At 44.8% G+C, this 13,484-nt stretch overlaps 1 protein-coding gene across 1 annotated transcript in view; it reads left to right on the top strand.

Annotated features, from left to right (window-relative positions):
• The window catches only part of ECD (ecdysoneless cell cycle regulator), a 9,279-nt gene extending 566 nt beyond the window's left edge, over positions 1-8,713 (top strand). The window contains exons 2-13 of the mRNA XM_017832646.1: positions 502-619; positions 949-1,036; positions 1,691-1,869; positions 2,528-2,723; positions 3,581-3,709; positions 3,864-3,986; positions 4,403-4,488; positions 5,271-5,377; positions 5,755-5,932; positions 6,403-6,470; positions 6,547-6,767; positions 7,274-8,713. Coding sequence (XP_017688135.1) covers positions 502-619; positions 949-1,036; positions 1,691-1,869; positions 2,528-2,723; positions 3,581-3,709; positions 3,864-3,986; positions 4,403-4,488; positions 5,271-5,377; positions 5,755-5,932; positions 6,403-6,470; positions 6,547-6,767; positions 7,274-7,492 — 1,712 coding nt within the window. The 3' untranslated portion in view covers positions 7,493-8,713. The remainder of the gene's footprint in view (positions 1-501; positions 620-948; positions 1,037-1,690; positions 1,870-2,527; positions 2,724-3,580; positions 3,710-3,863; positions 3,987-4,402; positions 4,489-5,270; positions 5,378-5,754; positions 5,933-6,402; positions 6,471-6,546; positions 6,768-7,273) is intronic.
• Positions 8,714-13,484: the final 4,771 nt, after the last annotated feature.

Below are 13,484 nucleotides of genomic sequence, written 5' to 3'. Positions count from 1 at the left end.
GGGGGGCGGGTGGGGGGGGGGGGGGCCGGTGTGTGAGGGGGACCCCGTGTGTGAGGGGGAGCCGGTGTGTGAGGGGGACCCAGTGTGTGAGGGGGGAGCGTGCGAGGGGGAGCCGGTGTGTGAGGGGGGAGCCGGTGTGTGAGGGGGGACCCCGTGTGTGAGGGGGAGCCGGTGTGTGAGGGGGAGTCGGTGTGTGAGGGGCGACACGATGTGTGATGGGGGAGCCGGTGTGTGAGGGGGGCCCCGGCCAGGCCAGTCAGGTGTATCCAGGAGCTTGTAAGAGGGACCCGGCGGGTTCACAGAATCCCCAGAACGGGTCAGGCTGGAAGGGACCGCAGTGGGGCATCTGGTCCAACCTCGCTGCTCCGGCAGGGCCGTCCCAGAGCACACGGCACAGGATTGTGTCCAGACGGCTCTGGAATATCCCCAGTGAGGGACACACACCGTCTCTGGGCAGTTCCTGGCTATGGGGTTGCTGAGCTGTCTCTGCCCCCCGTGCAGGTGAGATCCCCGCGCACATCGGCGGCACCACCCTGTTCGGGGACAACGTGGAGGACGAGTGGTTCATCGTCTACTTGGTCCGGGAGATCACCAGGCACTTCCCAGGGCTGGCAGCCAGGTAGGGCAGGTCCTGCTGAGGTTCCCAGAATTTCAGGAGGCGTGTGAAGGGGTAGTGCCTTTGCTTTGAAGGTCCTTTCTTAACATTGCCCATCCCTGGAAGCATTCAAGGCCAGGCTGCTTGGGGACTCTGATTATACTGATCTGGTGGAAGGTGTCCCTGCCCATGGCTGGGTGTTGGAACCAGATGATCTTTAAGGTCCCTTCCAACCTAAGCCATTCTATGATTCTATGAGTATTAAAAAGAAACCCGGCAGACATGGATTTAGGAGCACATTACTGTGCTCTGCAAGGCTTTCCCTTTTAAGAAACCAATTTCTCCTTGGCCAGGATCGATGACAACGATGGAGAGTTTCTCCTGATAGAAGCAGCTGATTTTCTCCCAAAGTGGCTGAATCCTGAGAACAGCGAAAACAGGGTGAGTAAAACTTCTGTACATTTGGCAAGTGGCTCATGGTGGTCTTTTATGTAGCAGCTGGAATCTTCTCTTGCACCTCTAGCCAAGTGGTCTGACTGCTTCTGAAAATCCAGAGTGCTGTCTGTCCCTTACTAGTGAATAAACTTCTACTCAGGGCTCAAGACTTGTTTTAATCAACAGCATGGGTTTTTTTTAGTACAGTCTCTTTTCATTCTAGTTTTAATGAGCTGCTTTGTGCTTGCTGTGGTTGTTGAATGAGAGACTTAATAACTGGGAACTCCTCACACTTGATTTGGATCCCTGTGCTCTTGCAGAATGTTATGTAGAGTGAACGTGTAGGGAATTTTTCAGCAATTAGGTTATGCTGATTCTCCTGAAGCAAATATTTGGTTGAAGGGAAACTTTTGGTATTACTGTTATTAAGGAAACAAGATACATTTGACCAAACTTGTTGAAGTTAAAATAGGGGTTTTATTCACTGTTTGGGTCGTGGTCGCTAGCATCTCAAATGCATTTTTAGATTATACTGCTTCCCATATTATTTATTTGTACTGCAGTATTCCCTGTGTTCAAACAAATGCATTTTGTATATGAAATTAAGTTTCCCATAGCTCAGTGTGTGCCTGTTCTGATGGGAACATTCCCCTCTGCCAGGTGTTCTTTTACAAAGGAGAGCTGCACATCATTCCGCTGGCAGAGACTGGGGAGCAGGAATGGGACCCGTCTGCTCCCTGTCCAACAATCTCAGAGGCACTGGCACTGTTATCCACCCATTCTGAGGAGTTCCTGGCTGCAGAGCCCATCAGAGCTGCCGTGTACAAACGCATTGATGGGTATGTGGGTGTTTTATTTTGGTCTTCTGCCACAGTAAGTTTTGATTACTGGGCTGTCTGGGGTTTAAAGATTTTTCCTTGATAGATAAAGTGATAAAGTTGATTCCTTTCCAGAAACCACCAGCTAGAGGTTTTCCTGTGGCATTCTTGGGAAGAGGGGGATCAGTGTCCCGTAGACTGTGATCTGGGGGCTCTGAAACTGGTTCACTGCTATGACTCCACACCTGGCAATGACAAGTTATTCTTCCTTCCCATCCTTCTTGTACTGAAAAATCTCAGAGTTCTGTGAGCCTTTGGGACCCCTTTGCAGGAGGAAAAAGAGGATTTGAACTAAAATGTAGAACCAGCATATTTTTCAGAGCATCACAGCACTGCCCATTAATTTTTGCAACAGTGTGAGCCAGATGACTTCCACACTGGGTGTGGTGAAGGACACTGTATAGCTGAATACGTTAGCTCAGTTCTCAGTGGCTCACCAATGTGGGCATTAATGTGTATGTACGTGGGATATTACATCTGTTACAGAAGCAGCCATTCCAGGCAAGTTTTAACTTCAGAATAACACGGGTTAATATTGCAGTGAAAATGGGACTGACAGTGAAAAAGGAGTGGTTTGGGCTGGCAGTACACTTACTCTGTTGCTGTTGTGTGACACAAGGTATCCCGAGAAGCTCCAGGCCTGCTTGCACCGAGCCCAGTGTTACGTGCCGGCGGGCATCGCGGCGGTGCTGCGGCAGCGCCCGTCCCTGGTGGCCGCCGCAGTCCAGGCCTTCTACCTGCGGGACCCAGCGGATTTACGGGCCTGTCGTCGCCCTTTCCAGACCTTCCCTGCGGACCAGCGTGTGATGACCGTGGTCAGTGACCCAAATCAACCTGGCAGCTCACTTCTGTGACTGGCAGGGGCTCTGTGGGCAATGGTGTAAATGTGTGCGTTTAGTTTTTACAACAGGATGTTTTCTGGTTTGTTTATTTTTTTATGAACTTTTAATAACTTCCAGTTTGTTACATTAATAGTTTGTGTGTCTTCACGTTGACACAGCTGGGCTTTCAAAGGGCTAAGCAGGAGGTAAATGTTTCTGAAACAGGAGGTTGTGCTAATAGTCCCTCTGCTGAAATGCTTGCTGAATAAACTGATCCCCTTCTGTAATCAGAGCAGTTTGACAGCACTGCCAGCCAACAGAAGGAGTTGCTGCTAACTACCCCCAGCTGTTCATGCTAAGGCTTCTCAGCTTGTCAGCTGTGCTCACACACTTTATGAAGTGTTTCATGAGCATTGTGTCGTATCTGATACATTTTCTGACATTGTTATACTCCTAGACTACTGAAAAGAAGCTTTGCAGTCAAATTTTAGATTTCTAGACTGTTCCTGAAATCTCAGCTTTTGTTTCATTAACAGAAAAAAGCCCTTGCAGTTTTTTGAAATACACCTTGCTGGTGTGAATAGTGAATACTTAGGGTCTTTTCTAATGTATTTAGACTGATGGAAGCTCATGTCTGTGTAGAGATGTCAACTTGGAATATACTTTGTAAGACCTGAAAAGCAACATATCTTAGAAAAACGAACCTAGGATGTGTTTGAATGCGGTCTCAGGTGTTGTCTGTAATGCTGGTGCCTTAAAACACGATTTTAGAAGCCTGGTGGAAAGTTGCTGCCTGTACACGACACAGTCACGCCGCAGTGAGTGGTTTTGTTCTGCTCTGGCTGTTCCAGGTTACCTTCACACGGTGTCTGTATGCACAGCTGGTGCAGCAGAAGTTTGTTCCAGACAGACGCAGTGGATACACACTGCCCGCCCCAGCTCACCCTCAGTACAGAGCCCATGAACTGGGCATGAAGCTGGTGAGGATTTCTTATGCATTTTGTGCTTGGTTTGCCTGTTTATGTATGTCCAGGAAATGACTCTTTGCTTTTTAAGTTGCCTGCTTGTCCAGAAAACTGTGAGCAAAGTTTGCTACACCTTGAGAACCTCCTTGTTTTTACATCTCTTATACAGGCTCATGGCTTTGAAATTTTGTGCTCCAAGAGCAGCAAAGTATCTCCTAATTCCGAGAATGTGCTCAGTGGTCCCCTGTGGGAGAGATTCCTCAGGAGCCTGAAGGAAAAGGATTATTTTAAGGTGAAGTTGCATGTCTGTGTCTTATAAACATTCCAATAAAAATGTTTTAGCTCTTGAACTTGTGTAAGTAGTTGCAGCAAGGCAGGAAATCTAATGCTTCTTTCTATGGAAAATGAATTAATGTCTTTAAAGGTGTTACATGCAGTTTGTTCCCCTTTTGAAATTAATTTCTTTTGGAAATGAATAAGGAAAAAGCAGGATTTGTGGATTAATTCATTCATCTGAATAAAGGGGAGAGATACACTTGAGTGAAGGAAATCACGATATGGTTGTGTGAAGTCTGATTTCACTGCTTTACCTTTCATTTGCATACCTCTAGAATTCAGTGTTCCTAATGATCCATACATAACACCAGAAATCTCTGTGGGCCCGTGTAAGTGTAATTTTGTGTGTGTGTGTGCTTATCCTTGTGACAGGGAGAAATGGAAGGGTCTGCTAAGTACTCAGAACTCTTGCATATGGCAGAGGATTATTTCCAGCAATCTGTTACCACTCCAGAAAGGTAAGAGTAATTCATGAGTATCATAGGTAAGAAATTCATGAGTATCATACACAGTGCCTACAAATACTTTTAACTTACCTTCTCAAGTTCTTGTTACAGAAAACCTCCATTGTACATTTGCCAGTGTACAGTGCTGTGGTGCTCTGGCTGGGAGCAGTATTCCTCTAGAATACTTGCTACTAGTAGAGGTTTTTGCTTGGGTAACTATTTATCTTGGTTTTGTAAAGTGTTAAGCTCTTCCAAGTGGGTTAAGAGCTGACTGACAAGCATTATTTGCTTGGTTGACTGTGGAAAGTGTATAAAAGTTTCATTGAAAAGCAGTCCCAGTGAATAATAAATCTGGAGTAATCTGTCTCCTCTACTCAAGACAGGCAGCTGGCTGTACATTGCTCCAAAAGATCAAATCCAAGAAACAAATCATTACAAAAATAGCTGAGGGTTTGCCAGCTCATAATATCTGGACTGTTAGTTTTTTGAGTTTCCAGTCTGTGCTGTTTGGGATCTGGCAATCTTCATATTTACCAAGGCAAAATAAATATAAAGAAAAGGAAACACAAGAAGTGGGCTTTGGAGCCATCAGCTACAAATTACAGCAACTGACTGTGTCTTGTTTTGGCAAATGCTGTGTGTAGTATTCTGGTACTTCCCCCAGGCTCACTTACCTTTTGACAGGTTTGCCCAGAAGTGAAAATGGAGAATTTGAGTGAAAACCTGAATGTAAAGCATGTGATGCCGTTGAATCCATTTCAATAAATTGATTTTTTTTTTCTTTTTCCTTCTAGCTCTGTTGAAGTGAGCCCAGGGGATGAAATCTTGGCCTTGCTACAGACAACACCCATTGATTTGAAGGAATTTGAGAGAGAAGCAGCTTGTCTTCCTCCAGAGGATGGTGAGCTGGACTGGGGAAGGGGGGATTATTCCTATCACATGATTATTCGTGGGGGGAGAGAGGGAATGTTCATGGCTATAAAGGGAGAGCCAATCCAACTTTCATTAAGACTAAATATTGGATTGGCTCTCCCTTTAAAGCATAAGTCTTTCTTCCTTCATTTAGTGGCAGAAGGATTCTCTGTGACTAGTTTGAAGCTTCATGCAAAGCAGAGTGTTAAAGCAGTGAAATGAATTCTCAGCTCTCCTCAGCCTCTCACTGCCTTATGTGACCCAGAGGCAGCCCAAAAGCTTACCAGTGCAAAAACAAGCTGCCAAATGGTAGCAGTGCTCTCAGCTGTGTGGTTTGAGTAACAGATCTGTCCTGTGTTCCTTCAGATGACAGTTGGCTGGATATTACACCAGATGCTCTGGATCAGATGCTGAAGGAGGCAGGAAATGAGTCCCTTCCTTCCGCAAACGAGGAAGAGCAGAAATACGACTTGGAAACAGTTGCTGAGAGCATGAAGGCCTTTGTGTCCAAAGTCTCCACACACGAAGGAGCAGAAATGCCGTGGTAGGGGTGGTTTTGAGTTTCCTGTCAGGTGTAGGGAGTTTCACTGTGCTGCAGCCCTTTGGTTGATTCTGGGATGTAGAGAATCAGGGTTTGAAAGTGTTCTGCTGGCAGAGGCCTGCAACAAACCCATGGGAATAGTGCACATACAGAGTTGCTCTTTAACCAACTTGGTGACCACTCCAACACTGGTGCAGGTAAAAATGCTGGAAGCTGAGCTATTTTCTGCCACTCTCTTACTTAGTTTGGCTTTGTGGTCTTTAAAATTTTTCTCTTTCATGCCAGGAATTCCTCCACCCACTGTTTCATTTCTAACCCATAGAGGCTTCAAACTTCTGAGCACTTCTGAGACCATCAGTTCAAATGTCCCAACTTTAATCTGGGCTTGACAGAAATCACTGTGCCATTATGCCCGTGTTGGGCTTAGGCAAGCATAAAAGCTTTATTTATTTAAAAATGCTTTTATATTTCAGGTCATCTGACGAATCCCACATTACCTTTGATGTAGATTCTTTTACAAAAGCCTTAGACAGAATTTTAGGTGAGATTGCTTCTTTGTTTGAAACAAATCACTGCTGACATGTTTGCTGTCTGTACTGACACAAAATAATACCTAGGGGCAGACTCAGAGGAGCTGGATTCTGATGATCTGGATGAAGAGGAGGAGTTTGGTTTCTCGGACGAGGATGATGAAGACTCAGGTGCTGGAAATAAAGGGCAAGACCAGAAGGTATCACCTGATGAGCTCATAGGCAGCCTCAAGTCATACATGGATCAGATGGACCGTGAGCTGGCACAGACCAATGTTGGGAAAAGTTTCACCACCCAAAAGAAAGGGGTGAGTATGCCTTGAGCTCCAGTTTTGTAGTATGGGGATTTCGAGAGCTTTAGTAGAAAAGTGGAAATGTGTTGATCAAAAACCTTCCCACGTGCAAGCAAAGTATGCTGTGGTTGCACCATAATAGTGCATTTTAAGCTTTAACTTGCACCTCTTTTCCAAGCCTTAGTTTCATTCCCTGTTTTTGGTAGTGAGGCGAGCAGCTGCAGCTTAACTTGTGAGTTCCTGTAGTGGTTTGCTCCCATAGGAAGCTGAGCCAGGACTCAGCAACGCTTTCTGTCCTTCCCTTGGAACTTAGAGTGTGTAGTGGACAGTGATGATTTTTAGCTGGCATGAGCATTTGGTGGCTAAATTCCTGTCTGTCAAGACTGTGGAATGTGCTGGACTTTGTTGGCTGCAGAATTGTTTCCTTGTTTCTTTTCCCTCGCGGATTTTCTTTTTTTTCTTTTTTTTTTTTTAATCTGTTTATGCAGTTTGATAAAACTTTCACTTTGTACTTGCTGTAGGCAAGTTCTGTTAAAGCAGCTCCATCTGAGAGTGCTGGCCCTGACTGTGGAGCTGAAGACCCGGATTTGGTGCCAGTTGATGTGGATATGAACCTGGTAGCCAACCTGCTGGAATCCTACAGTGCTCAGGCTGGCCTGGCAGGACCCACCTCCAACATTTTACAGAGCATGGGAGTGTATTTACCTGAAAACACAGATCGTTGTGGCTCGAGCAGTTGAGCAGCACGGTGAGAGACTGTATTAACTGAGAAGACATGGCTGGTGGAGAAATGAAGCACAGACAGACCAGCAGGATGTGGAAGAAGACACAAAAGGTTTTAACTTCGGGCATTTTATGCATTATGTGTGACTTTAGAGATGCAAAGTGAATCTACCTGCAAAAGCCTTCTGTTTGGATGCTAAGGTGGAAATCAGAGCTTTCCAGTGCTAACACAGAAAACTGAGAAATGATGTTGGGACCTGAATGAGACTTTTATTACAAAACCTGTCTTGGATTTTTCAAACCAATGATCCGATCTGCCATCATTATAAAATGCCCTTTTACCTGTTACAGGGTGGTTTCAGTATCTGGAAAGCAGTTTGTGTTCTGAAAATGCTGCTGCCTTCGGGGCAGCTGGGGAAATACTGTGTTACAGGAACATCTCATGGACTTGGGAACGCTGGTTAAATGTTCAGCAGACATTTGATCCTTCCCAAAAACACAGTGCTTCATTGTAAGAACTTCTGATAATTACTGTAAGAGTCTGGACCTTATTAACCAGGAGGGTTTGCAGAGTAATTGGATCAAATATGTAAATATTGGCTAGAAGTATTTTTTGAGTTTATTTCAGTAAAAGCAGAAATACAACTTGGTGACTGGAGATGTTTTTTTCTTTTCCTTTGAAGGTGTGCAGGACTTCCTCAGTGCAGTATCAGAACTTCTTGGAGTTAAAGCATTTTCACAATTGGGCATTTTCTGAATTCCATTATTGCTGGATGTTGGCATCATGCCAGCAGTAGCTGTGTGTGAGCTGTGTGAGCTGAACAGGCTGAACAGTTTAGGTTTGTTTTCCAGTGAAAATGTAGCTGGAAGGCGTGTGCAGCGTGTTGCTTTCACATGGAATCAGAAATCTATTCTAGATATGACGACTTTACCTTTAACAAGATACATTTGAATTAAAATTCTTGATTTGCAGGCAGTAAGAACACAGTCCTGCCAGGTCTGAATCAAGCTGTTTGTTTGTTTTAATTCAACAATTAATCAAGTGCCTGAACTGGTAGAAGAGAAGCTCATTGGTTGAGTTTTTGTTTGTGTGTTGGGTTTTTTCAAACATAGTATTCAATGATACAAAAGCCTGACTGACCTTGAAACCTGATTGCTTTTAGAGGACTGAATTATTATTATTAATGTTATGTTATTACTGGTCTAAATATTGGAATACAATTAGTTGAATTCTTTGGCTTAATATATCTTTTTTTTTTAATGTCAAGTGTTGGCATTATTTTAATTGCCAAAGCAGAATGTAGCATAAGTTGTTTCCATGTAGGGCTTGGACACTTGCTGGATGCTGAGTTTGTGCCTGACTGCCATGACAACCAATGCACGGAAAATTCTGGCACAGCTTGGCATAGTTTCACTGAAATTCAGGACCTCGACAAGGTACAGTGGCTGCTTGGCTTCCCAGCTTCTACTGACCTGTGCTCCTGGGCTTCTCCTTTTCCAAATGTTTGCTTGCTTTTGCAAATGACAAAAAGCTGGTAAAGTGCTCCAGTATAAGATAAATATTGGAGATTCTGCATGTGAAACGTGGAATGAATGTGGTTGAAGGATTGGATGTGCTGCCTCCACATCTGTCCTCTGCTGATGTTGTGTCACTGACTTCATCAGCAGCTCGGGGAGAATGCAGACAAATGGGATAGAGATTAGAGATGGACAACAAGAATGGGAAGGATGCTGCTAAAGTTCAAGGTGGGCTGCAGATCCAGTTAGACAAATTACACTGGGACATTCAGGCTAACAGGACTTCTGGGATCCAGCAGACACAGAGAGCCAGTGGTTAGTCATGGAAAACAGATGTACCTCGCCCTTGAAAAGGGCTTATGTCTGAGCAGGGAAGGTACTTGGAAAAGTCTCCACTGATGAGTATTTAAATCAAAGTTAGATACTGTAAAAATAATTGAGTTTCAAGAAGATGATCACATTCCACTCTCTGGTACTACACAAAAGGTCGAAACAGAAGGAAGGGCTTTTCTGTTGTAGTATGTGAAGAAAACTTCTCAACTAATGTTCAGAACAAAGCTGCTCTTTTTGAAGCACTTCAGCTGATCTTGGTGGTTGGATAATCTCACTTCTCCGTCAGCGAGACTGTGGTTTCTATTCCAGCTATTTACATTTGTTTAGCAGCTTCACAGTGAAGGCCTTCAAGGCTCTGGAATCACTCACAGGAGAGTTTGCCATCGAAGGATAAGCCTGTCCATGCTGCCTCTTCACTGCTTTGAAGTAACATATGAGGCATCTCTGCTTTTAATTTTGGGAGTGTTTTTGGTGAGGGAGGCCTGATGGAATTAATTAGGGAAGACAAGTGCAGCATGGTTCCCTTTCAACGGATTGCTATCAAAGTTTTTATTATATTCTAAAGCAGTTTGACTGGAAGTGCATTCCAACACAATTTACTCACTTTGCTCACTTGAGCAGCTGCCTTTTTGTGTAGCCTTGTTCATCCTGGAACTTGTGACCCTTCCCAGCAATGTGGTTTTCTTCTTCGAGCTTCACCCCTGAAGCCTGTTTAGTTGTTGACTGGTAGATTTAAAGCAAGAAAACAGATAGTGGATCTTTCACCTTCCATATATGAGATCAAAACTAACCCCGGGGGCACAGCAGAGACCTATTTAAACTCTTCTGGATACCTGGGCACTTTGGCTGTTGCCACTCTTGCCACTGAGAAGCTTTCTGGAACAGTCTCAGGAGCCCTGGAATCCCTGTGCAAATGAACTGCTCTCAGCATCCCTGAGGTGTGAGTGGATGGCAGCCTCCCTGCTGCCATGGGAAACCACCTCCCTGCAGGACACCTGCCTGCTGCCTTTCCTCCCCAACACCTGGGGAATGACAGTCATCTCCAGGCACGTGGGAGTTGCAGTGGTGGAAAAGCATTTTTAGTGACTGTTTGTGCAGCTCCTGCTGCAGCTGCTTGTCTGAGAAACTGGAATTTGTTTTCCATAGCAGCAGGAGTCAGGGCAGGCCCTTTGTGCCACCTCAGGATCCCTTGGGATGCTGCAAAGGCTGCAGCAGCAGCTGCCCTCCCTCTTGCCATTTCTGTCTTTGGAGTGGAACACAAGAGCATCTGTTCTGGCGTGTCCAGGATGGAAATTTATTTCTTTTTCCAGCTTGCTTTATTCCCCTAAGAAAACTCCTTGCCATGGAGGGCAGTTTGGGTTCTTGGCTTAAACAGCAGACTACAGAGCTAGTGAAAAAAGGGAGTTGTTCAACAATATGACGGGGGGGGTGTGAAATCTTGGTGAGTATCTGCTCAATGTCATGGAAAAGAGTGTCATGAACAACTCAACTTTCTGATGTGAAACTGTAGCTAAGAAGTGAAGTGATTACCACACACAGAGGAATATCACAGGGTGTGTTACTCCTGTGTAAAAGCAGGAATTGCTGTTGGGAATGTAGCTTGGCTCAAGTGGGTCAATGCTCCCAGATGGATCTTCACAAGGGGACAAGGATGGGAAGTGAAGAGCAAAGCTATTGTGAAGGTAAAGCTCAGTTTATGCCAAAAAAAATATGTAGGTGACAGAAAATGAGGTATTTCCAGTAAGAGTTCATAATTTGATGGGAAAAAGGACTAATGATACCCAGTGACTGCAGCATATTGATCTAAATGAGCTTAGACCAGACCTTTTTTCACCTGGTGAGGGTTATTAACCTTACCTGCAGTTATAAGGCCAGTTACAGTGTTGGAATGTAATCCAGTTAATTTAGGCTTTCTCCATGCTGCATGCTCACAGCAGCCATGTTAAACTGTCAGACCATGTGTGAATTTGCTTCTGTCCATACCCCAAGCCTCATCTTTCTTCTTTTTTTCTGCTTCTTTAATATAAAAGTAAACCTGCTGTGTCCCTTGGCAGTATTCCCGCTAACAGAAATAGTGGAGAACACTGTCTAAAGGATGCTCTCTCCACTGAGCACAGGGCCCCAGTGGAAAAGGATATTCTCTAAGCCTTTTCTGTCCCTGTGCCAGTGCTGCTCTCCCCATGAGGGAGCTGGGTAATCTGTATTTCTGCTCCTGGGATCTTTCTCCTGTTTGTCACAACTGATGCCAGATTTTAGTTTCTCCATGCAAAGATGATTCTGGACATCTCTCAGTGCACTTAATTGCCTTCAAAATACCACTGATGGGTCTGAAAGGAAAATGCAAGTCACATCATCCCCAGGTTGGCAACACAGCCTCTTTCTTTCTTTTTAACAGAAGCATTTTTGGTGGTGCTGTGCTCATTCATTCCCAGGTGTATCCACTGCCACATGAATAACACTTGGCACTCTTTTTTCCCCTGACACAGCTGCTTTCCATCTGTTGCCGGGTTGGAAAGTGAGTGAGTTTTTGATGGGAGCTGAAGGCTGGGGCAGCTGAATTTGTTTGAGCAGCGCCTCAGAGTGAACAGGGGGATGGTACTTGTGTAATTACAGGTTGTTCTAATGACCTGTCCCTGGCAGCTGCCACAGCTGAGCTGCTCCTGGTTACCTGAGGAATGTTTCCCTGGCAAATGGCTTTAAGGAGGGTCACATTTTCGGGGTGTTCCATTAAGTGCTCATGTCCTCTCAGGCTGAACATCACGTTCAGAGCGTGTCTGCCGTGTCTCACAGGGTGAGGTGGTTCCCTGATGTAAGAGCTTCCTCCTGGACCTGTAATGCTGAGCTCAGACCTTCTGCCACTCACAATGATGACTGTCCCTCTGGGCAAGAACATGTGGCCTTTCCATGCAGCAGCAGAGCAGCCCAGGTGATGAATTCTCACTCCACACCGTTTCCAGGTAAGATTTTTTTTGCTCCCTCAGTCAGAGATAGACAAGTTGTGGCTTTGGTTACTTTAATCCTCTGCTGGCACCTGGTAGAGATAAACATGACTTTTATGCCCTGTTGCTTTTGGGAAGTAGGTGGAATGCTGCTCTGAACCTGCCTGCATTGCTCTCCAAAAATTTCATGTTAATTGGATGAATGTTCTTATTTTAGAGCTGCCTATATTATTTTATATCCTGCTGATGGGTGATCCCTGTAACCAACTGGGCTGTAATGGCCCAGGCTGGCAGCTTTTCAGCACTGCTCCCTTGCAGTCCCTGGAGGCAGTGGGGGCTCAGGGATTGGTAAGAACCAAGCATTCCCAAAGAGGATTCAGTTCAGGGATGTGTTCCTGAGAGGGAAATATGTTGCTCCACCCCTTTTGCCTGCTGACACCTTTTCCACGGGAAAGCCCTGCTGTGTTTTGTTGAGGAAGCATCTGTCAGGAATTGCCTGCTCCTTTTTCTAGGTCACCTGCCTTCATGGAGCATGTCCTGTCTTGACTGCAGTGTGTTCTTCAGACACATTTCTGAGCCAAATGCAAGTGAGAACAACGTGTGTCTCACCTTGTTTTTCTGTCCTGTGTGCCTGTGATCATTCCTGCTTGCCTAACACCTGGAACAGAGGCCACCAATGTAATTTCATAACTCAGTCAAAAGGGGTATGGACTAAGGATTTTATAAAACGGTTTAGAATCTAATGCTTTTCAAAAGATGTGATGAGAATATTGCCTTGGACCAAAAAAAAAAAAAAAAAAGAAGTATTTGAGTAGATTGAAAAGACTTTTTTTCTTATTGATAATTAAAAAGGAACATGCAGATGTTTAAAGCTGTTTTAAGAGGTCACAGAAGCAAACAAATGAGAAAACAACTTTGCTTTTCCTCAGACTTTCTTCTGTATTGGCAAGCAGTACTTCTTGGTCCCAGAGTCCTTTTTCTGCCACTGGGAGAACAGATCATGTGTGGATATTAAAAAGTAGTAATTTTTTAATACTCTTAATAAAGTACATCGAGAAGGATGTATCCTGGAAGCAGCTTGGGCACATTAGTGAACTTAAGGGTGACCTGGGAGGGCTAAAGGAGAAGCAGGAAGGAGGATGAGGAGCTGGAATATCTTGCTGGCAGGTATCTAACTCTTCAGTATTTTGTACTGCAGAGAAGGGGAGGAAAGGAGTGA

This window comes from Lepidothrix coronata, unplaced genomic scaffold (genome assembly GCF_001604755.1).
Source record: "Lepidothrix coronata isolate B3197 unplaced genomic scaffold, Lepidothrix_coronata-1.0 Scaffold204, whole genome shotgun sequence".
NCBI lineage: Eukaryota > Metazoa > Chordata > Aves > Passeriformes > Pipridae > Lepidothrix > Lepidothrix coronata.
The sequence above is the reverse complement of the archived record's forward strand: the minus strand, read 5'-3'. Positions and strand labels throughout refer to the sequence as shown.